Source organism: Sorex fumeus, unplaced genomic scaffold (genome assembly GCF_029834395.1).
Source record: "Sorex fumeus unplaced genomic scaffold, SorFum_2.1 ptg000111l, whole genome shotgun sequence".
Lineage (NCBI taxonomy): Eukaryota > Metazoa > Chordata > Mammalia > Eulipotyphla > Soricidae > Sorex > Sorex fumeus.
Genome location: NW_026606168.1, coordinates 7,873,176 through 7,899,802, shown reverse-complemented (window position 1 = coordinate 7,899,802; position 26,627 = coordinate 7,873,176). Strand labels below are relative to the sequence as shown.

Sequence of the window (26,627 nt, the reverse complement as noted above, 5' to 3'; positions counted from 1 at the left end):
GGCCCCAAATAAATAAATAAACAAAAATGAAAGGAAAAAGACATAACAAACGAATCACACAAAATGGGAGATTCTTATTGGCAAAAAAAAATATGGGATAAGGAGGTTATCAGCAAAAGAAAAAAAAAGATTCTGGCAAAATTTCCTTCCATTAGGGGAAGGGTAGAGAATGGCCCAGGGACACTACAGGACTGAACAGATGCTTCTAGTCTACTACCAGCAGCCCTCCTCCCCCCCCCCCCAACAATAAATCACCTGAGTAAATCAGAAAATCTAATTGGCTTTATTAAATGATTCATGAGGAATCCCTGCCTGCACTCACCGTATGACCCACAAATGTTTTTTATAACAGGATGGGCATTAAGGAAAGTTCCCACCTCTGCCTTAGAGAAAGCAGGGAGAGTGTTTATAACAAGGTGGATTACCTTTCTGTGAAAGGAGAAAATGCTAGGCTGATAGGTTTAAAATTCCAGTCCAGGGGTCCAGAGAAATAGCACAGGGCTTATCTAGTAGTAGAATACCTGCCTCACAGGCATGAGTGTCCTTGGAGCACCACTCCATATGCTGAGTTCCATCCCAGCATGACGAAGATCTGAGATTTCCAACACATCAAGAGCCCCACAACCGGTCATTATCACAACAAAGGAGGGGGCAAACTTTTATTTTAAAAGATGTTAATATTGGGGCTGGAGCAATAGCACAGCAGGAAGGGCATTTGCCTTGCATTTGTCTTGCTGACCCAGGTTCAATTATGGTATCATATGGAATCATATCATATTATAATAGCCCACATGGTCCCCTGAGCACCACCAAGAGGAATTACTGAATGCAGAGCCAGGAGTAACCCCTGTGCATCACCAGGTGTGACTCAAAGAGAAAAAAAAAAGTTGTCAATATTTTTAAAGTGTAAGAGATAAAATTCCATTATTAGGGGATAAACTACACTCAAATTATATTGTCTTCATTTTATGGGTTGGGGAATTGCACAGTTACCCCATTTTAGGCCTACTGTGTGCTTCTAAACAATTCTAGTAGTTGAATGTGAAATAAATAATGGTATCCATACTATGAAATACTTTAAACTCTTAACAACAGATGGGGAGGATATATATAGATGGTAATACCAGGTCTCTGAGAATTACTACTAAAAAATAATTAACAGGAAAACAACTAAGATTCCACTCATGTTAATATATCATTTTTGTAAAAATGGTATTATAAGGATTAAATGATAGTATAAAAATCAAAGCTTTTTACTTATATCTAAACATATAAGGGAACAATAGTACAGTTGGTAGGGTGTTTGCCTTGCATGAAGCTGACCTGGATTCAATACCCAGCATCCCATATGGTCCCTGGAGTACTGTCGGGAGTGATCCCTGATCACAAAGCCAGGAATAATCTCTGAGCATCGAAGAGTGTGACCAAAAAAGGAAAAAAAAAAAAAAAACAAGAGATACAAGCTAAAAAGGGTAACTTCTAAGAAAGCAAGAAAGCATATGGTGGCATAGGAAGAAATCAGAAGCTATATAGTAAGGAAGGGATTGTGGGATTTTTCAAGCTTTATAGAATATATTTTAATATATATTCAGCACTATTATTCACAGAGCCAACAGGTAAAAACAACAACAACCCAAATACCCATCAACTGATAAACAAATTGAAAATGCAGTATATACATGCCGTGGAATAACTGATCATAGAAAAATGAATGACATACTGATAACATTTAATAACAGGGGTGGACCATAAAAACATTCAGAGACAAATCACAAAAAAAGAATATCATATGATTTCATTTATTTGAGGTATCCAGGAAAGCAAATCTATAGAGATCAAAAGTACATTAATCATTTCTTAAGGATGAGGGTGGGGAAAGTGAACGTCGGAAGTGATTAAAGAGGAGTGAGGTTGAGTCTGGTTGATGGCTTAAAGAGGAAAGAACATTAGCAAGTTTTAGAAAGCTATACTATTGTCCATTGTCACATGACAGGCATAAATTAAGAAGTAGGGAGAGCTTGTGGACTTGATATTAGAGACAAAAAGTCAAGGGGGGAGTAAAATTTAGATAGTAAATGGGGGTGCGGTGGAATTTAACTCAACTCTAGACAATCTCAGTGGGGCAGGTTAGAAACTTTTGGAAGCTTTTGGGTCTTAATGTCAGAACAAAGTATGAGTTATTCTGTAGCTATACACAAGCAGCCAATCAATTCCCTGTATGACTAGCCACAGAGTGGAAGATTGGTTTAAAGGGATGCATAAACTGAGAAGTTTGTTTGATGAGGCAGGGATGTACTGGGATAGGCGTGGAGAGGTTGTTCTTATCTTCGTTTTTCGGTTCGGGGCCTGCTTCTTTTGAATGAAACTTCTTTAGAAAGGGTGGTTAAAAAAAAAAAAAACTAGCAGATGAGACAAAGAAAGAAGGGCTGGGATTAAATCGGTGTTTCTGCGAAGGCCCCGTAGAGCGAGGGAACGGGACTGCACGGACGAAGCGGAGCACAGCTCCTGGAAGAGCTCAAACTGCAAGTGCCGGGCGGTCTTGCCGGCCAGCCCTGCCTGCGGCCTCACCAAGGGCTCGGTCCGCTCCCCGGGACAAAAGCTGCGTCCGGGTAAAGCGGCGGAAAGCCTGGAACCCAGCTCCCGCACCACTGCGCCTTCTCTCCCCCACCTGGAATGTTCTGCCAGCTGGACTCGACGCGTGGCGGGACCCTCCGTGGTCATGTTCCGCCTGGTGCTTCTGGCTCCTGCAGCTCGCGCTGGCCAGCGGGACAGGCGAGTCACGGGACATACGCACTAGCAGCCCTTTCTTCCGGGGATCGCCGGCCCCGTCCCTGCGGAAATCCTGCGGCAGCGCCGAGGTGGCCGCTCGCAGTCGGCCCGCCCCGGCTCCTCCTCCCGGGGCTCCGGGGACGCGCGCGCGGGTGCAGCCGTCAGGTACCACCGCGGTGCCGCCCGGGCTTCCAGAGACCGCCACCAGCCGGGCTTCTGCAAGCGAGCCAGGCCCGCTAGGAAGGTTTTCTCGCTGCACGCTGGGGCTCACAGGGTCAGTAGGGAGTCCTAGCACGGAGCCTCGGCTGCCTTTATTCTTATTTTTTTTTAATTAGGTTAGGGATTTTTTTTAATGGTCAGCAAGAACTGCCCCCCACCTCCCGTCCCAGTTAACACTACTAATATTTAAGTTATCACTTCTTTTTTTTTTTTTTTTTGCTTTTCTGGTCACACCCAGAGATGCTCAGGGGTTACTCCTGGCTTTGCGATCAGGAATTACTCCAGGTGGTGCTCGGGGGAACATATGGGATGCTGGGAATCGAACCCAGGTCAGCCCGTGCAAGGCAAATGCCCTACCTGCTGTGCTATCGCTGCAGCCCCAAGTTATCACTTCTTAAGTGGATTTCTTCTAAACCGGATGGTGCCTAATCGAAATTGCATTTGCTTCTAGAATAGAGGCATCTTGCGCCTTCCTAGAACCCAATAGTGAAAAGAAAGTAATGATGGTCTCAAAACTGCAAGAATCCTAAGCATCCAGTTCGGTTCCCTCTAGAAAGCACAGTTACCAAACCTCCAGAAGCACACCCCCCCCCCCCATTCCTCTACTGTATTACTCTTTCCTCTCCTTCAGGGTTTTTACAAGTTCTGCATAGTTTCTTCTGTCTCTAACAGTCACTGCCTCCACCCCATCCCCACTATGAGGCCAGTGTTTGGAGGACACAAGTGGTGCAGCTCTAATATGGTACCCGGAAGAGTGGCTTTAAATATTTGTTTGTTTTTATTATTATTGTTAAGACTGGAGCAATAGCATAGCAGGTAAAGCGTTTGCCTTGCACGCAGCCTACCCGGGTTCGATTCCTACGCCCCTCTTGGAGAGCCTGGCAAGCTACCGAGAGTATCTCACCCGCCAGCAAAGCCTGGCAAGTTCCCCGTGACGTATTTGATATGCCAAAAACAGTAACAAGTCTCACAATTTGTTGTGAGACGTTACTGGTGCCCGCTCGAGCAAATCGATGAACGACGGGATGACAGTTCAACAGTGCTATTGTTAGGGTCATGTCTGGCTGTGCTAAGGATGGGGTTAGAGTGGCATGGGGGGGGCAGGATAAACACTATTTTTTTGACACTTGTAAGTATACAGGCAAGATATGTCTTGTCAAAGATCACACTCACTGCTAACCAGCAGGAGAATGAAATAAAATTGATTTCTAGTAGCGATCTAGTGCACTTTGTACCTCAGAGAATGCTGAGATTAAATCCAGGTCAAGCCAACTAGCAATCCTACCTATCCCAAGGTCTCCTAGTTGAGGAATTTTCAATCAAGTGCCTCTCCAGACTTTCCCTGTGTGTCTGCTGGGGAAGGAAAATGGGGAGATGAAGGCTAAAACATGAATCGACAATATTAGCAGAGCACATTTGACACTCCTTTGGGTATCTACCTAGAATATACAGAACAACATGGAAACAAAGTTAGACCTCAGAGCAACTTTCCTCTATTATTTTAGTTCCTCATGACTTTCAAAGGAAGTGATAATGCCTTCTTTTTTCTGAATCCCAGTAAATCCAAGATGTTGCTTATTGTGCTTCATTCTTTGCAGGGAGAGGGGACTCCCAAGCACTGATCAGGAGGCCCAGCAGTGCCCCAGCCTTGTTATCAGATTCTCTGTAGCCTTGTTATCAGAGAATGCACAATGTACATTACAGTATGTACATTACAGTAAATGCAAGAGCCAGAGGAGGCGGTGCTGTTCTGGCTCAATGGTGCCAGAGATTACCAGGGTCATCCATGTGGTAGGCAGGATTCCTCCAAGACTACCCCCAGTAATATTCAGGGAAGCATGTGGTAACCAGGATCTAACAGGGTTGGGGACATGGTGCTGTACTACCTATAGGCCTCATTTCTGATTTTTTTAATAAACCATACCAAGCAGTGCTGGGGGTCCAAAACCACTCGCAGTATGTGGGGCATGTGGAGTAGAAGTGGGGACATGGGGTCACACCCATGGGTACTCAGGGATGCCATGGGTACCATGTGGTGCCATAAGCAACATAGGAAGAGAAAGGAAAACTAAATCAGGAGGTAAAATTTTTATTAAAAACAAAACAAACAGAAAGAAATAGGTACTTTAACCCTTAACCCAGAGATCCAATTACATCTAAATACTATATCTAAGGGAACAGTGAAGTATGCTTAACAAGCTACTGAAATAATTGGAATATAAACATACACGTTATAATTTTATAACAAGCTTTTTTTGAAATAACACTCTTTCTCTCTCTCCGTTTTTGGGGCACACTCGACAATGCCCAGGGATTACTCCAAGCAGTGCTCAGAAGGGGCATCAGAGATTGAATCCTGATCAGCCACATGCAAGGCAAGTGCTTTACCTGCTGTACTTTCTCTCCACCCCAAAAAAACCTATTCTCAAGCTACTTAAGGACCCTGAGTAGAAACTGAAAACAAATCTAACATTTACTTTCTGATATTATATCTCTTAGGCCATCCCTCATGTTAAGTACTTTACATATGTTGTATATGTCACTGTCACTGTTCTCCCGTTGTTCATCGATTTGCTTGAGTGGGCCCAGTAATGTCTCCATTGTGACAATTGTTACTGTGTTTGGCATATTGGCATATCGAATACATCACAGGTAGCTTGCCAGGCTTTGCCGTGCGGGCGAGATACTCTCGGTAGCTTGCCGGGCTCTCTGAGAGGGGCGGAGGAATCGAACTCGGGTCGGTATGTTGGCCGTTTGCAAGGCTAATGCCCTTTCTGCTGTGCTATCGCTCCAGCCCATTATATATACATAATGTATGTAATACGTATATTACGTATATAATACATATGTTACATATATGATGGGCTGGAGCGATAGCACAGCGGGTAGGGAGTCTGCCCTGCATGCAGCCAACATGGTTGACCCGAGTTCGATTCCTCCGCCCCTCTCGGAGAGCCCGGCACGCTACCGAGAGTATCTCGCCCGCACGGCAGGGCCTGGCAAGCTACCTGTGATGTATTCGATATGCCAATATGCCAAACACAGTAACAATTGTCACAATGGAGACATTACTGGGCCCACTCAAGCAAATCGATGAACAACGGGAGGGCAGTGACAGTGATGTAAAAGACATAACTTACAAGTTCAGTGTCCTTAGAAGGACCTGATCTTACAGGTTAACAGAATCTGATTAGGCGGAAAAGGTGACTAGCTGGTTGGGGAGGAGGGCACAGAGAAGAGTTTACAGATAAACAGAGGAATGGGAGTGTCTCAGGAGCTCCATGATAGGTGTAACCGGATAGACCTAAGCTCCCAGGGCAAAAGAGAAAGGACAAACCAATGTTACCCTATGGGGGGGTTGCATACCTGGTGGTTCTCATGGGCTACTCCTGGCTCAATGCTCAGGAGCCACTCCTGGCTGTGCTTAGGGGTCCATGTGCTTTGCCACAAATTAAAACAGGGACATGTAAGGCAAGCACCCGTACTATCCCTCAATCCCATAAAATGACATTTAAATTTAATTACAATAGAAAATATGCTGATGTAAGTGCAAATATTAAAAATTAATATAAAACCTCCAGGAAGAACCTAAGCATAAATATTTGGTTATTTCCTGCTCAGAAAGATTGAAGTAACATATGCATTCATAAGTTATGTTATAAAGCACTGTGCTAAGCACAGTGAGGATGATTTTCATTGCTCTTATAAATTTCCAGACTTGGTTTATTAAATTTGGGGATGACTAAGGATATTATGCTTAAATTTTAATTGCCCTTTTTCTTTCTTTCTTTTTTTTTTATTAGTGAAACACCATGAGGTACAGTTGTAGATTTACAATTTTTTGTGCTTGGGTTTCGATTATACAATGATCAGATACCCATCCCTCCACCAGTGCCCATTTTCCACCACCATGGATAATATCCCCCCACCCCCATCCCCCTATCCCCCCCTGTCTCTGTGGCAGGGCAATTCCCTGTGTTCTCTCTCTCCTTTTGGGTGTTGTGGTCTGCAAAAGAGAATTGCCCTTTTTCTTAATGTTCAGAAACTAACTTACTTGAAAAGTTCTTTCCCTGTTGTAAGAATGCACTAAAAGTAAAAAAATCATATAAATTCACTATAAATCTTTATCTAGTTCAATATTAGTATCTTCAATATTAGTATATAGTTAATAGAAATTTTTTGTTTATTTTTGAGCCACAGTGTTCAGTCCTTATTCCTGGCTCTGGTCTCAGGAAGCACTCCATCCGGGATTTGGGGGACCACATGTGGTGCTGGGAATCAGATCCTGGTGGGCTGCATGCAACACAAATGCCTTACCCATTGTACTATCTTTTCATCCTGTTTAATAGGAAATGTTCACCTATTTTTAAAACTTTTCTATGGGGAAAGGCTCTCCAGCAGGGATAGGAACCAGAAGCTGCTCTCCAAAATACTTGGCTAAGTGATGGGCCTGAGTTTGGTGCTCAGTGCAGGGAGCCACCTGGGATATACTAAGCAGTGCTGGGGAGGGACAAATGTGGTGTCTAGGATGGAACTCACACTTCTGCATATGTTTGCTCTATCTAGCCCTCTCAGAGCAAAGCCCTTCTGGACTATTTTCCCCAGTCCTTTAATATGTTCATTTTTAAGTTGCAATTTTGGCTTACAAACAAGACTATGTAGCTCTGATTACTCTGAGCAATTAAATCTCTTAAACCCCACTGGGATTCTAGTTTACTTCTGAGAAGCTGTGATTTTCAGGCAGAGTATATTATTACTATTGTTCGGATTTCTGTTGAGTGCTACATACTGATTAATGATTCTGTGACATTACTCAACCAGTGCTGCTCAAGGTAACAGTGCCTAGAGTCACTCCATTTACAGGGAAGTTTTGCTTTAAATTTACAGATTCCTGAGTTCTATCCCACACTCAATGAATTAGAATTTTGGTTGTGGAATTTGGAAGATAAAAAACTAGTAAGATCTGGTGAGATAGTACAGCAGGGCACTTGCCTGACACATGGCGTACCCGGGTTAGATTCCTGGTACCCCATATGGTCCCCTCATCCCCACAGAAGCAATCCCTAAGTGCAGAACAAGGAGCACTGCCAGGCTTGGGTTCCACCCCCCCCCCCAGCCTAAAAAATAAAGCAATAATTTAATAAATATTAGAATGGAAAGTTTTAAAAAATAATAAAAATTAAAATCTAGTGAATTTCATGTTAGGGAAGCCTTTGACTCTGATCCTTAAAGACTCTCCTAATTCTGGAATTCTGTGTTTAATGAGAATTTTGAGTATGGACAGGATTAGGGATACATTAGGGAACTATCAGGGAATGTGGTTTGTAAAGGCAGATTATCCCCTTACTTGTAATTCATTTTTCGTTTTACAATTCTAGTGATTTTCTACAATCGAAAAAAAAACCCATTTTCAATACACCAGTCGTGAACTTATACTTAATATGGACCCCTGGGCTCTGAGGTCGGTTCGTAACTCAATGCACAAATGATTAAGGCTCCTCAGTCGATTGACTCTCAGCCCTTTTGGACTTAAGCACAAGACTCCGTGTGCGGTCTACAAATACAACAAAGTAGCCCGTGTGAAACTGGGCGGTCCTCCCTCCGTCCAGGAACGCCCGCCGCCAGGCGTGGGCTAGATGCAGCCGGAGAAGGATGCAGAAATTCTACCTGTCGTATAAGACGGGCACGCGAGCTTCATCTACGCGAAAGCTCTCGGAACCCGGGTTGCCGCTTCCTTCCACCAGAACGACGGGTTCCAGGGTGGCAGGCCTCGGGAGGGCGGAGCCTCCCTCCGCCCCAGGAGTCTGGAGCCCGCGGGCCGGGAGCGCCGGGGCCTTCCGCCGAGGCCGCAGCTCTCCGCGCGACGCGCCCGCGTTGCTAAGGCCGGGTTGCTAGGGCACCAACCGTCCCACCGGAAGTGGGGGCAGTGCGGCGCCCTTTGGCGTCGTCGCGGAAGCTCTCGCGGGCTGAGCGCCTTGGTTCCGCGAGGCGGGCGGGGGGGGCGGGAAGTGGAGGCCGTCGGCGCCTCGCGGAGCGCGAGCGGACGGCCGGCCGCGAGTGACGCCGCGGGCCGCGGGGCATTGTGGGAGGAGGTCGTCTCCGCTTTCTCCTCCCTCCCCGCCCCTCCCGGCCAAGATGTCGGACATGGAGGATGATTTCATGTGCGACGACGAGGAGGACTACGACCTGGTGAGGCGCAAGGGACGAAGCCCTGGGGCTCGGGGAGACGGGCCCGGCCGGCAGGGCCCGGGGCGCGACGGGGGCGGCGGCAGGGCCCTCGCAGGCCGCTCCCGCTGCAGTGACAGGCCGGCGCTTCCCTCCGCCCCTGCCCGCCCGGCCCGGCGGCCCTCGCACGGCGGGAGCGGACCGGGCCGGGGCCGGCGTCGCGGCCCCCGCCCCAGCCCGTTCCCAGGGACCCGCCCCGCCCGCCCCGCTCCTCCCGGCCGCGCCAGTCGGCTCCGGGACGGGGCAGCGACCTGGGCCCCGCGCGGGACCCTCCTCCCCCCAGCCCTGTGCGGACGCGCCGAGGCAGGGGTCTGGGGCGAGGCGGCGGGGCCGCGGCTGTGCCTGGGGGGCCTGGGGGCGGGGGACGCCGGGGCTGCGGGGTGGGGCCTGACTGCTGCTCTCGGCGGGGCCTGTGGGCGAGACCTCGCTTCCTGGCCGGTGTTTTTATTTTTTATTTTACTTTGTTTAATTTGGGCGGGGGGGGGCTCTGGAAGATCGAGGAGCTGTGGGTGGAGAATTCCGAGCCGGGAACCCGAAGGGGAGAGAAAAAAGAGACAAAATCAAATCATTAAAGAGAAAGAGTCGTCGAGCTCGACTCGTCTGCAGGGCAGAGAGGGGAACGCTCGGGAGGAGGGTCTCGCCGTTGGTTGGGGTTGGGGTGCGGAGTGGCCCGACGAGGCTCCAGTCTGGCCCTTTTTATTTTATTTTTTACCCTCCCCCCCCCCCCCTTGACTTCACACATTTGCCAGTGTCTGGAGTTAAAAATATCCGCAGTGTACAAATTCGTCGTGTGGAGGGGGGACGGTGGGGGGCAGGGTTTTGGCTTTTTTTTTTAAGTTGAACTGATGGGGATGGGTTGTTTACTCGCCCTTCGAGGGAGCTTTTCAGAAACGTTATTTGTGTGGGACTGAGCACGTGCCCGGTGGAGGGTTGGCGTCACCTTCGCGGGGTGTGTGTGTGTGTCTCGATTTGGGGCGCTGCCAACGCATGGCCCCTGGGCCTTGGAGTGGTGATGCTGCGTTACCGCCGTATCCTCAGGTTGGGGCAGGGCCCCTCTTAGGTTTTTCGTCGTCAGGCTGCGTGACAGCTTGGCGTGGTCGTTGCCAGTGAGTGTCGCCGTTTGAAAAGAAGGGAGCGGTGCAGAAACTCTTCAGGTGCACGCTACTAATATTGAGGTGACGTTTGTTGCCATAAAATTGTATTTGGTAAGGCTTATTCTCGCCTTTCTTGGGATTTAAAAAGCGTACAATTGACTTTTGGGGAGCACAGCTTTATTATTCCGTTGTTAAAAGGCGTTTTGGTTTTATTGGTTTGGTTTTTAATTTTTTCATCTCATTTTTGTCAAAATCATAACTAGAGGACTGGATGTGTGGTTCAGTGGTAAGACTGCCTGCATGCAGTCTTCCAAGGAAGAAGCTTAGCTAGTGTCATGGATACTTGGGGCTTAAGGGGTTTCTTTTTTGGGGGGGGGTATCAGGAGGTATATCCAGAGGGGCATATTATGGCTTGGGCCCTCTATTTTTTAACCACAGATAAATCCAGCGTATGTTTTATGGGTAATCTTTTGATAAATTGCTACTATCGCAGACTCCTTTTTGGGATATGAATCTTCCCCAGTCAAGTAGGAACAAGTAGATTATCACCAGGAAAAAAAAAAAAGCAAAGTCTGAGGAGAGAGTGTAACAGGTAAGGTCCTTGCCTTGCACACAACCGCTGAATTTCTGGTACCATTTGTCTTTCCTGGGCCCCAGCATGGAATGATCCCTGAGCATCATGGTTGGGGCCCCAAAATAAAAATCCGTAGCTGAACTACTGCTTTTATTCAAACAACTAAATAATGTTATGTGCCCATGATCTAAACGAAAATGGGATAAATTTGGCTTTAAAAAATTCAAATTCAGTATGTTTGAACTCTTAGTAGAGACAGAAAAGGCATTTTCTAAGCATACAAATTTATATAACAGTAAAGAAGTTAATGGTACTGCCAAGTGTCTTAATCCATTGCTGATTTTTACTGCTTTGTATTTTTGCCAGTGTGATATTAATAACTGATGCTATTTATAGAGTTAATAAAGCCATTGATGGGTCAACCATATTATAATTCCACATTCCCACCTCTGTAGCATAAAATTGATTGGCTCTGCTCATCATTTTAGAAAGGCTTAAGATTGACTTCCAAAAATTGTTATGTCAATCTTAATACAGGTACGGCATTGTATATTCAGACTAGGTGTATTCTTTGGGGAAATGTTGAAAGATAGCATAATTCCACTTAGTTAAATTTATTGCCAGGCTGTAAGTCTCATTTTTATCCCTAGTCATGCTTGTTGTGATTAGTAAATGAATGCTCACTGGTACTGCTTTTATTATTTTAATGTATAGCAGCTTGGTTGCCTTTTTTTTTTCATGTAGGAGTACTGCTATTTATTCAGCCACTGATTAGGCTGATTGAATTGGGCATGAACTTCAGCTTACTTTTTTCATTTTTTACAATTTTATTGAATCACTGCGAGAGCAGTTACAGGTTTAAGTCTTGAAAGACTTCTACATTGTACATTTCATTCTTCGTTGAAACACCCGAACCTTCACCGGTGCCCATTCTCCACCACCAAAAACCCTAGTATACCCTCATCCCATACCCTCCCCCTACCTGTGGGGCAGAGGACCTCCACATTACTCTCTCTCTCTCTCTACTTTGATTGCATTCAATATTTTGACACCAGACCCACCTTTATTATTTGGGATTTTACCCCAACACTCGGATCTGCCAAAAAGGCAATAATAGATGATTTGTTTTCTGTTGCTGTTTATGAATAACAGGCTGGAGCGATAGCACAGCGGTAGGGCGTCTGCCTTGCACGCAGCCAACATGGCCGAGCCGAGTTCGATTCCTCCGCCCCTCTTGGAGAGCCCGGCAAGCTACCGAGAGTATTCGATATGCCAGACACAGTAACAACAAAGTCTCCAATGGAGACGTTACTTGGCCCGCTCGAGCAAATCGATGAACAATGGGACGACAGTTCTACAGTGCTGCAATTAATAGACATTAATAATAAAATTAACTCGGCCGACCCGAGTTCGATTCCTCCACCCCTCTCGGAGAGCCCGGCAAGCTACCGAGAGTATTCGATATGCCAGACACAGTAACAACAAAGTCTCCAATGGAGACGTTACTTGGCCCGCTCGAGCAAATCGATGAACAACGGGAGGACAGTGACAGTTGATTTTGAAATTCCAAAATTTTAACAAATCTGGAGGGATTTCTGCCAGGACCTGCTGGGTTCCAAGATTTGTTCCTGAGTCTCTGGGATCATGGCTGTTTAGCAGCTTGATCACGAGCCAGAGAGGCCGTTTGTGGGCGGCAACTCGGGGTCTCATTGAAATGGGGAGGAAAGGGCCAGCTCCACCCCTATCCCGTGAGGCCCTGTGTGTCTTGTCACTGAGGGCCCAAACCTGACTGTTCAGTGGCCTCGAGGATGGCGGCCACCAAGCGCCAAAGGGGAGCAGGTGAAGGGACAGCGCCCTTTCCCCCTTGGGGTAGCCCGACAACAGTAACCTACTGCGCGGTACAGATGCATTTCTGCCAAAAGCCTCTGGGTTTCAAGATTTGTTTGTGAGCCTCTGGGATCATGGCCATTAAGCAGCTTGATTAGGAGCCAGAGAGGCCATTCGTGGGCAGCAACTCAGGGTCTCTGGAAGATGGCAGCCACCAAGCCGCCAAGGGGGAGCAGGCGTTGGGTGCCTTAAAAATTATTTTGTCTACTCTCAGGGAGAATAAGGGTGAGTCTTTATTACATGGTATCTTGGAAAATCTCCATTTGTCACCATTTAACAAGCTCAATAGATAACTACTTTGATTTTCTTCATAGAGAAGTAAAGAACCTTAAAATACAGTTTAGAAAATGTAAGACACTACTTTCAATTTCTTTAAAAATGTCTTTAAGTGGATAGAGCAATAATACGGCAGGTAGGGCTTTTGCCCTGCATGCAGCCAACCCAGGGTCGATCCCTGGCACCCTATATTGCCCCCTGAACTCACTAGGAGCGATCTCTGAATACAGTCAGGTGTAAACCCTGAGCACCAACAGGTGTGCCCCCTAAAAATAAAATGTATTTAAGGGGCTGAGGAACAAGTTCGAAAGGCTAGTCCATACTGCAAGTAGAGTTCTGGGTTTGACTTGTCACAGGGTCCTGCTGGGAATGAGCAATGACCCTAGAGTAGTCCCTAGGCACTGCTATGTGTGTAACCAAAAACAAAAAAATTATGTTTAATTTATGCAAATAGAGTAAGTGCATTTGAAAAAAAAAGCTAGAATACTATAGGGTGAGGCCAAGAAAATAGCTTTGTATGTTTAGTATAAAGGCTTTCTATTGTCCTTTGTTATACATATGTCGTGGAAGATTATAGTTTCTTTTTCTCTGATCTTTGAGCTTTTTTGGGGTGGGAGATGGGGGGGGCGGTGGGAGGAAGGGGAGGAGGCATTGGGCTACACCAGGCTTTGCTCAGGGCTTACTCCTAGTTCTGCACTCAGGGATCACTCCTAGCAGCTCAGGGGACCATATATAGTGCCAGGGGTTGGACCCACGTAGGTTTTGTGCAAGCAAGTATCCTGCTTGCTCTATTGTCTCTCTAGCCTGCTTTTGTGGCCTCAGCAGGTTCCCTTCTACTACCCCTCACCCCCCCTTATAAAAATAAAACCAGTGACCCAGAGTAGCTCAGTGGCAGAAGCACTTGCCCTCCACGACTGAGGCAGTGAGTTCAATACCCCTGCCATATTCCTGAGAAGAAACTGCAATCAAGTGTGTGTGATTTCTGATTTTCACAATTTTCACAACATTGACTATAATAAAATCAACATTGGGAAGGGAATAAATAACTAGCTTCAATTTGTGTATGTGGTGATGGTGGTAGTGGTGGAGCTCCCAAGAAGGGACGGGTGACACTTCCAATGACGCTTGACCAGATGGTTCAATTCTAAGACCCAGGGGTGCAGTGCTTACTGGGGACCTGCTCCACCCTGTGCTGCCAGGGGTTCATGCAATATCCAGGATCTTACCAGTGTCCCGTGATTGCAACACACGTGCTCCTTTGAACCATCTCCCTGGCCTTTTTTTTATTCTTAATGAAAATAAAATGCTTAACTATAAAACTGGGTACAACCCCAGGTTATCAACAATAGTGAAATACGTTTTCAGTATTTCAGTCCAGGCTTCTAAAATATAGTGATACAAAAAAACTGTTGATAAGGATGGTTGGAAGGGATCACTCTGCATGGAAGATGTGTGCTGAAAGTGGGTAAAGGACCAAACATGTGGACCAAACATATATACAGTATCTGTATTGCAAACTTATTCAGAAAGGGGGGGGAGGGAGTGGGGAGAGAGAGGGGAGAGGGAGATGGAGAGGTGCCTGCCATAGAGGCAGGCTGGGTGGGGGAAGGGGTGGCAGGAGGGATACCAGGATATTGGTGGGGGGTGGGGGATGTACACTGGTGGAGGGATGGTTGTTGTATGACTGAAACCTGATCACAAAAACTTTGCAACTGTATCTCACAGTGATTCAATAACAATAAATTTTTTAAAAACTTGATTAATTGTATTGGTCAGAACTCTGCGATAACACAGCGGTAGGGTATTTGCCTTGCATGTGGCCAGCCTGGCTGGCCCGAGTTCGATTCCTCCACCCCTCTCGGAGAGCCTGGCAAGCTACCGAGAGTATCTCGCCTGCACAGCAAAGCCTGGCAAACTACCCTGACGTATTTGATATGCCAGACACAGTAACAATAAAGTCTCACAATGGAGACGTTACTGGGCCCGCTCAAGCAAATCGACGAACAACGGGAGGACAGTACTACAGGTCAGAACTCTTACATAGAAGGGACAAGAGTACATGCTGAACTATAACTTGGAAGTTTAGGGGCTGGGGCCACCCCCTTGATAATGCTGTGTGTCTATTACTGGTTCTGCTCACAAGTGTCCCCTTGTGGTGCCAGAGGAGAAGGGGGTGGGGGGGTACCACATGTGGTGGCCAGGATTTGAACTGGGGGCAACTTCATGCTAGGTGAGCGCCTTGACTCTTGTATGGTCCTCCGTTCCTACATACTGCACTGCATCATTAAACTAACAAAGAATATATAAGTGACTCATCATTAGGAAGAATAAGTAAAAGGTAAAGGTAAAGGCCCTCCCGTTGATCATCGATTTGCTCGAGCGGGCCCAGTAACGTCTCCACTGGAGACTTTGTTGTTACTGTGTTTGGCATATCGAATACTCTCGGTAGCTTGCCGGGCTCTCCGAGAGGGGCGGAGGAATCGAACTCGGCTCGGCCATGTTGGCCGCTTGTAAGGTGAACGCCCTACCCGCTGTGCTATCGCTCCAGCCCTATAAGTATGGTGGAATTAATGGGCTCAGATGAAGGATGCTAAATATTTTTGTTTCCCTTTTCTTGTTAGCGAAATTGTCTTCATGTTAAATCACAAGATATAATGTAGTATCTTCCTCATAATATAATCCTAGAGCCAAGAGGGTCTTTTCCTGGCTGTTGCTGCGAGAGTACCTCAAAGAACTGTAGCTTGCCCAGCTCAGATCTCGTGAGCTATAGGGCGATAGATGAGTTTCTTGGCATTCCCTCCTGACAGGATGCTGTAACTTAAAACTTACACCTGAGATGATGTGGTAGGGTCTTCACCAGTGCTGCACACACAGGAGAACTTGTGTCCAATATCACTTAATCACTTAATCCCCGTTATTCATCGATTTATTCGAGCGGGTGCCAGTAACGTCTCCATTCATCCCGGTTGCGTGCTAGCGTAGCCCAATGGTATCTGTTCGTTTTAGGAACATGTAGAGCCTCAAACCGATCATTTAGGGTCTTGACGAAGAAGTCTGACCATCTTATAGGTGGGCGTCCATGTGATCTTTTGATGTCTCGTGGAATCCAATCAGTAATGGCTCTAGTCCAGCGGTTGTCTGTAAATCTCATTACGTGTCCAGCCCATCTGATTTTTGATGTCTTGGCAAATGAGACAGCGTCTCTGATTCTTGAGCGTTGACGAAGATCAGAACTCCGGATTCTATCTCTCATTTGAGTGAATCGTGATATTCCAAGCATAGTTCTTTCGATTCCTCTTTGAGAGACCCGAATAGTGTTCTCATCCTGTTTTCGTAGGGTCCAGGTCTCTGAGGCATATGTTAATGCAGGAAGAATAGTGGAATCAAAGAGATGTGCTCGTAGCTGGAGGTTCTTTGTCCTTTTAGTTATTTCTTCAATGCTCTTGAAGGCATTCCAAGCCGCTCTCTTCCTCCTGCGTAACTCAGGTGCCAGGTCATTCATCATGTTGATTTCTCGACCTAAGTATATATAACTGTTGCATTCGGAGATGGTGGTTCCGTTGAGAGCGAATGGAGCGTCAGGAACAAGACTGTTTCTCATAAACATTGTCTTCGTAAGATTCAGCTGTAGTCCGACCTTTCCACACTCACGGTCAAAGTCCGCAAGCATTTGTGCCGCTTGGCTGATGTTTGGTGTTATTAGAACGATGTCATCAGCAAAGCGGAGGTGGTGTAGTTGCCGACCATCTATCTTCACTCCCATGTTTTCCCATTCTAGTCGTCGCATGATATTCTCGAGGGTGGCACTGAAGAGTTTTGGTGAAATGGTATCACCCTGCCGAACCCCTCTCTTGATATGGATGATTACTTCTTTGTAGAATGGTGAGATCTTGGTAGTGAATCCGCAATAGAGCTCACGAAGGATCCTGATGTATTGAGTTTGTACGCCCTGATTGGCTAGGGCTTCCATGACCGCTTCCGTCTCAACAGAATCAAAGGCCTTCTTTAAATCAATGAACGTTAGACAGAGCGGCATCTTGAACTCCCGAGATACCTCAATGAGCTTGGTTATTGTGTGGATATGGTCAATGGTACTGAATCCTTTTCGGAATCCAGCTTGTTCACATGGTTGTCCTTCATCTAGTGTTCTGCTAATCCTATTCAGGATGACTCGAGTGAATAGTTTGTAGATGACAGACAATAGGCAGATTGGGCGATAGTTGCCAATGTCGTGGATGTCTCCTTTCTTGTATAGTAGTACAGTCTTGCTGGTTTTCCATTGGGATGGAACCTTGCATTCAGACAGGTAGCGTGTGAAGAGTCGAGCTAATGTATTGATGAGTACTGATGGTAAGTTCTTCAGGTGTTCAGGTCTGATCTTGTCTGGGCCAGGTGCTTTTTGTTTCTTTACCGACAAGATGGCATGTTGGATTTCGGAAGGGAGAACATTGGGAACGACATATCCATCATGTGGTATGTGGTATGTGGGCAAGTGGATGTGGCTATTAAAGAGATCTGAGTAGAAGTCATGAATAATCTTCTCCATTGCCCTTCTGGAAGATGTGATAGATCCATCATGATGTCGGAGGGCAGTCATCTTGGTTTTGTAGTTGGTGAAGGACAGGCGGGCATTACGAATGTTTTTCCCAGCTTCTGCTGCATCTACCAGTACTGCTGCTCTCCTGTTTTTGAGGTCATCCTTGATGGCTTTTCTGCACTGTTTTGCCAGTTCGGACGTTTGCTTGTGGTTGCCTGAGGCACGTGCCACGCCACGTTGGCGAATAAGTTCAAGAGTGTTCGAAGAAAGACGGTTTTTTGTGGTTATCTCTCTCTTGGCATTCCTTGCACAATCATGGAGGTGCTGAATCATTCGATCGTATTCCTCATCAATGTTGTCAATGACGGCATCTTCCCATGTTGCTGCAACAGAGCCAAAGAGTTCCCAGTTGGTGGTTGTTCTGGGAGTCTTCTTCTTAAATCTTGCATTCTTTTCTCCTCGTTCTGTGAGGTAGAATTTTGCACGAAGAAGACGGTGGTCTGATCCCGTTTGGAATTTTGGGACAACAGCAACATCGGTTAGGCAAAACCGCCGATTGAATATGATGTGGTCTATTTCATTGTGGAACCGTCCATCGGGAGACTCCCATGTCCAACGTTTAGATTCAGCCTTTTGGAATTGTGAGTTACCATGGAAGGTTTTGGTTGACATGATGAACTCAGACAGTCTGTCACCTTGTTCGTTCCATTCCAGGCCATGGGTTCCGATGTGGAGTTCATCGACTGATCTTGGTCCTATCTTGGCATTAAAATCACCGACAATGATCTTGTAGAAGGTGTGATCTTCTTTATAGAATTTCTCCAGCTCCATGTAGAATTTCTCAGTTTCTTTTTCACCATAACTGGATGTTGGTGCGTAGACAACAAAGATAGAAACTGCCGGTAGTGAGCCACATTTATTCAAGTGTAATCGTCCGATTCGGGTTGTTAGGCATTCAAATGAATCAATGCTTGTGACTAAGTTTGTGTTGACAAGGATACCGACACCACCGACGCCTCTTTTATCACATGTTCCAAGGAACAGTTCTTCTCCAGTGTCGAAAACAGCATGATGGGATTGATGTCTTCTCGTTTCGGTCAGACCAATGATGTCGTACTTGATCTTTCGTGCTTGTACCATAAGGTCTTCAATGGATGCAGCAGATGCCAGCGTACGAGCATTAAAAGTACAGACAATCATTTTTGTTTTTCTGCGTTTTGGCAGCCCATGTCTGCCTTGGTGTTTTATCAGCTTCTCCTTCCATATCCTTCTCGACTCTGCATAATCAGGGTTAGGGAAATGAGATCCATTTATTACTGGATTTGGCATATCAATTTGGTCTATTTGGCATAGATCACGGATAGCTTGCCAGGCTCTGCCGTATGGGTTGGATATTTAAGGATATTTAAGGTATCCTGAAAATTATTAAATAAATAGCTTGTTGTGATAATCTTTGGATCCTGGCCTTTGTTGGGGTTACACGGCAGTTGGAGGGTGTAACTGTCTAGCTACTGACAGGTCCAGTCCCAAACCGGGCAGGCTTAGAGATCTCAGTCCCGGGTCCCACACACCTGGGTTCCTCTGCCAGTTTGGTTATGTCTGAGGCTTATCCAAGTGTGTGGAGAGTGGCTCCAGTAAGGCCTTGGTTGGGGCCTGGAAGTCTTCAGCTGTTGGGCCCTGGCAAGGATAGTCAGACACAGGGTAGGAGACTCTGCCTTGTGCTCTCCCGGGAGCTTGTTGTGATAATCTTTGGATCCTGGCCTTTGTTGGGGTTACACGGCAGTTGGAGGGTGTAACTGTCTAGCTACTGACAGGTCCAGTCCCAAACCGTGCAGGCTTAGAGATCTCAGTCCCGGGTCCCACACACCTGGGTTCCTCTGCCAGTTCGGTTATGTCTGAGGCTTATCCAAGTGTGTGGAGAGTGGCTCCAGTAAGGCCTTGGTTGGGGCCTGGAAGTCTTCAGCTGTTGGGCCCTGGCGAGGATAGTCAGACACAGGGTAGGAGACTCTGCCTATATATATTGGATATATATATATATATGTGTCCAATATATATATATATATATTTAATCTGTATAGCAGATTAGTTGAGCAAGAGTAGAGTGATTTGTTGGTTAAGAAAAAGAATTATTTCTTGCACCTCTTCACAATGAAACCTTTGTTTTCTTGCTAAAAGGAGAGGGGTTGGTTACAGAATTAAAATGATGAACATAAAGGATACATACAAGTGATTCTGAAGCATAATATGTAAAAACAAGGTTTTGTTTGTGTTCCTGTTCCCCATTTGAACAAATTCCCTTTACCCATTTATAATCAAATACTTGCTGCCATTCCTTTTATAAACTAGGATACTGCATATTATATTTGTACTTTGATTTTCCCCCCTCTCTCATTTTATTGAGGTGCTGTGATTTACATATTGTTAATGATAGTTTCAGGCATTCTAGCACCACACCCATCCCACCAGAGTGCCTGCCTCCTTCACCATGCCCCAAGGTTTTCGCCCATCCACGCCTCCACTTTCCTGTTTTTTAATTTATCTTGGAGATTATCCACATAAGTATGCAAAGAATTTCTCTTTGGGGTTTGTTTTGGGGTGGTTTTTTTCCCATTAAAATTTGAACTGGGAATGACTAGGATTATATCTAGTTCTTAAATAATGGGATGTTTGCCTTCTATCTATGTTCCTAAAATATAGCATAGCTATATAGAAGTGGTCAAAGCTCAGAAGCATTGTTTTTTTTTTTTTTTTTTTTTTTTTTTTTGGTTTTTTTGTTTTGGCTTTTTGGTGGTAGTTTGGCCAGTTCCAGTTCTGGCCCTTTTCTCAGGAGTGACACCTGTGTGTGGTGCCTATTATAGAATGGGTCAGCTGCATGCAATGCATATGCCCTGTCTCCTGTGGGTTTCACTCAGGCCCCAGGGAACATTGTTAAAATAAAATCTAAATGTTGGTTTTTTTGAAAAAAAAAATTTTTTTTTAAACTGGTGGTGTTGGCAGTTCTAATTCAGAATCTTAGGTACGTGTCTCACCCTTGGGCTCTCCAGTGCCTAAAGAGCACATTTCTTAAGAGCTCTGCGAGGAGACCAGAACGTTCCTAGGGCTTACACCTGGTTCTGTGCTCAGGGATAACTTCTGGAGGTGGTCAGGGGACCATTTGGGGTCCACGGAGTGATCCTAGGTTGGCGACGTGCAAGGCAAATGCCCTACTCCCTATACTATAGCTCTGGCCCCATTCCTATCCCTTTCCTTTTATCCCTCTTATTCTTAGATTACTCTTTTGATCAGATTTGTAAGATTATCTAGTAGGTTTCTTCAATTCCTGCAATACAAATCTGATTATTTCCTTGTAAATTCTTTTCATTCTCTCCAGTTGATCCAAATACCTTGCTGGATTTTTATAGTCTTGCTCCTCTGTCTGACACTAGTTCATGGCAAATCAATTCTTTCCATACAACCTGTTTTTCAGCTCTGATTGTTCAGAATTCTTCCAAATAAGCAAAACCTTTCAAGTATCCTTTGCATATAATTAGTGGCTTTATTTCATAATTCCTTCCTCATCTCTGACAGCTCCTCTCCATATTTTAAGACCTGATTTGGGTATCTTTTTTTTTCTTCTGTTTACTCAAGAGTACTTGATTATTTTGTGTGTGTCTACAGCTACAGTGCATAAATGTATCTCTGTTATTTGTAATTTTAATTTGCTGCTTTGTTTACATATGAATAGCTTGAAGGGAAATAGTTAATTTCATTTGTTTGAACAACATATAATTGCTGCTATATTAAATACTACCATTGACTATAAATAAGCAACAGAATTTCAAGTCTTCACAATGCCCTCAGTTTTAAAAGATATGTCACACTAGGGGCTGGAGTGATAGCACAGTGGGTAAGGGGTTTGCCTTGCACGCAGCCGACTCAGGTTCGATTCCCAGCATCACATATGGTCTCCCAAGTACCACCAGGAGTAATTCCTGAGTGCATGCACAAGAGTAAATCCTGTGAATCGCCGGGTGTGACCCAAAAAGCAAAAAAAAAAAAAACAACAGATGTCACAATAGCTAAATAATACTTTGCTGTAGTCCACAGCTGGTGGTGAAAGTGACAGGTTCATGGTATCATGGAGACTGGTTCAGGCTGTAAGGACATGGTGTTACAGATCGTAGCAAAGGATTCCTAGTGATAAAAAAAAAAATAACCAGTTACTTGTGGCAGTTCTCATGTACTGCAGTAACACTTTGAACTGCAGTTATCCAAGTTACTATACTTCATATACTATGAAAAACCCAAAGAATATGGTCACAAAATGCTTAGGACTGGATTAACTCTTACCTCACATCATTGTGATCTGGGAGAGTTAAAATATCTAAAATGTAATAAAATTGCTTATAATTCATAAAGGTAAAGGCCCTCCCGTTGATCGTCGATTTGTTCGAGCGGGCCCAGTAACGTCTCCATTGGAGACTTTGTTGTTACTGTGTCTGGCATATCGAATACTCTCGGTAGCTTGCCGGGCTCTCCGAGAGGGGCGGAGGAATCGAACTCGGGTCGGCCATGTTGGCCGAGTGTAAGGCGAACGCCCTACCTGCTGTAATTGAAGATAATTATAGGGCTGGAACAATAGCACAGCGGGTAGGGTGTTTGCCTTGCACGCAGCCGACAGGGCCAACCCGAGTTTGATTTGTCTGCCCCTCTCGGAGAGCCCCACAAGCTACAGAGAGTATCTCACCCGCACGGCAAAGCCTGGCAAGCTACCCGTGATATGCCAAACACAGTAACAAGTGTCACAATGGAGATGTTACTGGGCCCGCTCGAGCAAAACGATGAACAACAGGAAGACAGTAACAGTGAAGATAATTATTAATTATTAATCTAGAACCAGTTAGGTCCCAGAACTTTTTAGGTAGCCAGTCTTGTACTGCAAGAGGGAATCATCACTGTTCAACATAGTAGGAAATATGAAGGTTCTTGTCTTTAATAATACTATAATCAGTTGAGTAATTTCCAAATTAGCCTTTTAAAATTTTTATTTTTTTAACTCCAGGGGAAGATGCTTTGGAAACATACCCAGCAGCACTCAGGCACTGTTCCTGGCTCTGTGCTCAGGAGCACCCGTAGCATCCAAGCAACCTTAGGATGCTCAGGATGCTGAGGTTTTAGAGCAAAGTTGTTGGGATGCAATACAAGTTCTTAACCCCTGTACTGTCTTTCCAGCACAACCTTTTGAACTGTTAAAATAACTGTTTACAGTTTCCCCTTTGTTGTCCTACTGTCATATTTATCTATAAACTTCCCTTTTCTCATCCTTGCCCACTTTTCTAATAAATGGATTTTGTGTGAGAGTTCATTCAGATTCATAGACTTCGTGATAGCTCTAAGTTAAAAAAAATTATTTTCAGTTTCAGAGGTTCATTCTAATGATTGAGGTTACAAAAAAAGCAATTTTCTGGTTCAGCTAGCTATTCCTGTAATGTTATTGAACAATTAACTGGAGAAGACCTGATTTCCAAAGGTATAATATAGGTTTTGCAGTTCCGCTTCTTTACTCTGAATCTTCCCCTCAAGGGAACAGAAAGGTAACTCAAAGGATTGGAGCCCATGTTTTGCATGCAGAAGCCTCACTTTCCATTCCTGATACTGCATAGTGTAGTGAAAAGAGAAGGGAAAAGGATTTAAAGGTGTAAAAGAACTTAGCCACTTGCAGTGTATGACCAGGGTGGCTGCCAGAGTGAATAAGGAAGAGTGCTTGGCTGGACCTGTAACTTTGGTTGCATAGAAAGGAATCAGATGTTTGATGATGTTCTTTCCCTTTGTTGTCATTGTTGCAATGTCCAGGGTTAGAATACTTGGTTGCAGGGCACTGGAGATCACCCACTTGTGGCACCAGCGGTAGCAACAGCAGTGACACTGGAATCTCAGCGGTGTAGGGCAGCCTTGAACACCGGCAAAGCTGTTTTCGGTGATTTTTTTAAACTTCGATTTTTAAGACAAAGGAAGGCATTTTTAAAATGAGGAATGAGAATTTATATTTTATGAAGATTATCCTCATTGCTGCCCCTGAGAAGATTGGTATCTGAAAGTTAAAAAGAGAATTGGAAAGAGAACTGGAAAGAATTCTGGAGACTGGAAAATAGCTTGGGAGATGGATCAGTGTTTCTCAACCCTTTTCTTTTTATGTTTCACTTTGACCACTTTTAGGTTTTTAGTTAACTCCTATTTATGCTGGTTTCTGCGCTTTCTGTTCTTTTCCTTGTCAGAACCTAACTCAGAAGTCATCACTATCACAGCATCGTCTGATGTACAGTTGGCTTGTTCTTTTTAGATTTGATCCACTTCATTGTAATCCTGAGTAACAGGATTAAAAGTAAATGCAGGTCAGAGAAGAAAGCTCAACAAAGCCTGCATTTGGTCCTTTGACACTGCAGGCTTCCCAAAGCACTGCCAAGTGTGGTGTGCCCCCCCCAACCCTCCCCAAAAAAACGAAACAGGAAAAAGATAGTGATTAAGGAGAGATAGTACAATGGGTAAGGCTCTTGCCTTGCAGGAGTCTGACCCAGATTCAATCCCTGGTGTTGCATGTAGTCTCTCAAGCATAGGAGTAATCCCTGAGCACTGCTAGCTGTGCCCTCCCCTAAAAAAGTAATGAATAATTTTAAAGTTTATTCACCGTGTAGAATTTCATATCATCTTTAAGAAAATGTACAGTGGGATTTTCATATGTTAAACATTCCTGAATCTTAAATTTAATAGCGTGAATGACAATGCTTCGTGCCCTTTTTACTAGGAAAAAATTGTCCTGCAGGGGGCGCACATCACAAAGCCACTAGTCCCAGGTACAACTGGTAGGTTTTACTCTATCAAACATCTCTTTCCACTTACTCTCACAATCGTGCTTATGTATTGTTAAAGTTCACCTTGTGCTTGTGTATTTTTGAGTTTTCACCTTTTTATTATTGTGCCCTTTTGGAACATTTCACATTTATTGTTCCTGATAAGATGATTAACTATAGTTTGATGTAGAAATAGCTAATATTGCTTTTATCTTTCTGTGTTGAATTTTACCTTGTAATGACATGTAGCACTGCACTGCACTACACTACACTGCACTGCGCTGTCCTCCCATTGTTCGTCGATTTGCTCAAGGGGGCACCAGTGAGACTTATTACTGTTTTTGGCATATCCAATACGTCACGGGGAGCTTGCCAGGCTCTGCCGTGCGGGCGAGATACTCTCGGTAGCTTAGCTTGCTGGGCTCTCCGAGAGGGGCAGAGGAGTCAAACCCGGGTCGGCCACATGCAAGTAACTGAAGAAATAATTTATCTTAAAATAGTAAGTTTATACTAATATATGCATAATTTATAATCATGACATTAAATATTCTGTAACTCTTTTAAGCTCATTTACATTGCCCCACAAAATAATTAACTTCATTCCAGTTTCCTTTTTTGCTTTACTGTTTTAGTACTAAAATTGAATTTGTGATGAAGCATGTATGCAGTTATATTAATTTATTTTGATTATTTTTTTATAATGCTAAATAACATTACTAGAACTAAATAGCTATTAAGTAACATGGAATGCTCATAAGACAAATATTCTTACTAAAATAATTGTATTTAGCATAAACTATTCTGTATATAGATTTCCGTCCTGAATAGAACATGTTAGAATAATGAGATTTAAAACTTGCAGAGAAGATTAGATTGTAGAACTAAAGAGGAATGATTATCATTCTTAGGATTTTTTTTTTAGATTCTGTAACCATCAAAAGGTTAACCACTATAGAACTAAGGGGCCATTAACCAATACAATTTTTTTTAATGTAGGAGTACTGCTATTTATTCTGCCATTGATTAAACTGATTGAATTGGACATGAATATTACTGCTTTTAAAAAAATTTTTTTAGGGGCTGGAGCAATAGCACAGCGGGTAAGGCATTTGTCTTGCATGTGTCCAACTCGAGTTCGATTCCCAGCATCCCTTTTGGTCCCCTGAGCACCGCCAAGGGTAATTCCTGAGTGCAGTGCCAGGAGTAACCCCTGTGCATCACCGGGTGTGACCCAAAAAGCAAAAAAAAATAAAATAAAATAATTTTTTTTAATTTTTAATTGAATACCCATGAGATAGACCATTACAAAACTGTTCATAATTGGGTTTCAGTCATACAGTGATTCAGCACCCATCCCTCCACCAGTGTATATTTCCCAACACCAGTTCCCCTGTTTTCCTACCATTATCCCCCAACATCTCCACACACCCCTACCCCCATCTCCCTCTGTGGAAGGCACTTTCCTTCTTGCTCCCTCTCTCCTTTTCCTTTTGTACATTATAGTTTGCAATACAGGTGTTAAGAGGTCATGATGTTTGTTCAGGGCGTTTGGTACTTTTGTCAGGATGGTAAGGCTGGAGTAGCTTTTTAATTGGGTGGCCACTTTGGGATTTGGATTTTACTGCACAGGCTTCCAGAAGTACAGGGAGGTGGAGTAGCCCATCCTAACCCCAAGAAAGCCTGGAGATTTCAGTTGCAAAACCTGCATACCAGAAATTTCAGACTATGCCTCTGTGAGGTCTGTCCTGAGATGATGGAGTCAGGCCAGGGGCATGGCAGCGATTTTGGATTGTGGAAGCAAGCAGCTGCCGGGGGCTCTGTTTGGTTGGGCACCAGGCTGACCCGCCCCCCTCCAGTTTACCCTGGTTGCCAATATAGTTTTTTGTACTAGGCGTTTATGTTGATTCTATGGGGATATTTGGGTTTGTTGTTGTTGTTGTTGTTGTTGGTTTTTTTGCTTTTTGGGTCACACCTGGTGATGCTCAGGGGTTACTCCTGGCACTGCACTCAGGAATTACCCCTGGCAGTGCTTGGGGGACCCTATGGGATGCCGGGAATAAAACCCGGTTTGGCCACGTGCAAGGCAAACACCCTACCCGCTGTACTATTGCTCCAGCCCCCTGTTCCTTGATTTTGAATTTTATTTCTCCCCCATATTTAATAAAAGTATGGTTTATATATCATGTATTCATTGAAATGGTTTTGTTTTGCTTATGTGT

The 26,627-nt window shown here is 44.7% G+C and overlaps 2 protein-coding genes across 3 annotated transcripts in view; one reads left to right on the top strand and one right to left on the bottom strand.

Moving 5' to 3' along the window:
• GALK2 (galactokinase 2) overlaps positions 1-2,776 on the bottom strand; it is a 145,269-nt gene extending 142,493 nt beyond the window's left edge. The window contains exon 1 of the mRNA XM_056135382.1: positions 2,669-2,776. Within this exon, the coding sequence (XP_055991357.1) occupies positions 2,669-2,721 (53 nt within the window). The 5' untranslated portion in view covers positions 2,722-2,776. The remainder of the gene's footprint in view (positions 1-2,668) is intronic.
• Positions 2,777-9,063: 6,287 nt separating this feature from the next.
• The window catches only part of COPS2 (COP9 signalosome subunit 2), a 43,143-nt gene continuing 25,579 nt past the window's right edge, over positions 9,064-26,627 (top strand). For both annotated transcript variants that reach the window (XM_056135368.1, XM_056135367.1), the window contains exon 1: positions 9,064-9,177. In XM_056135368.1, coding sequence (XP_055991343.1) covers positions 9,124-9,177 — 54 coding nt within the window. In that variant the 5' untranslated portion in view covers positions 9,064-9,123. The remainder of the gene's footprint in view (positions 9,178-26,627) is intronic.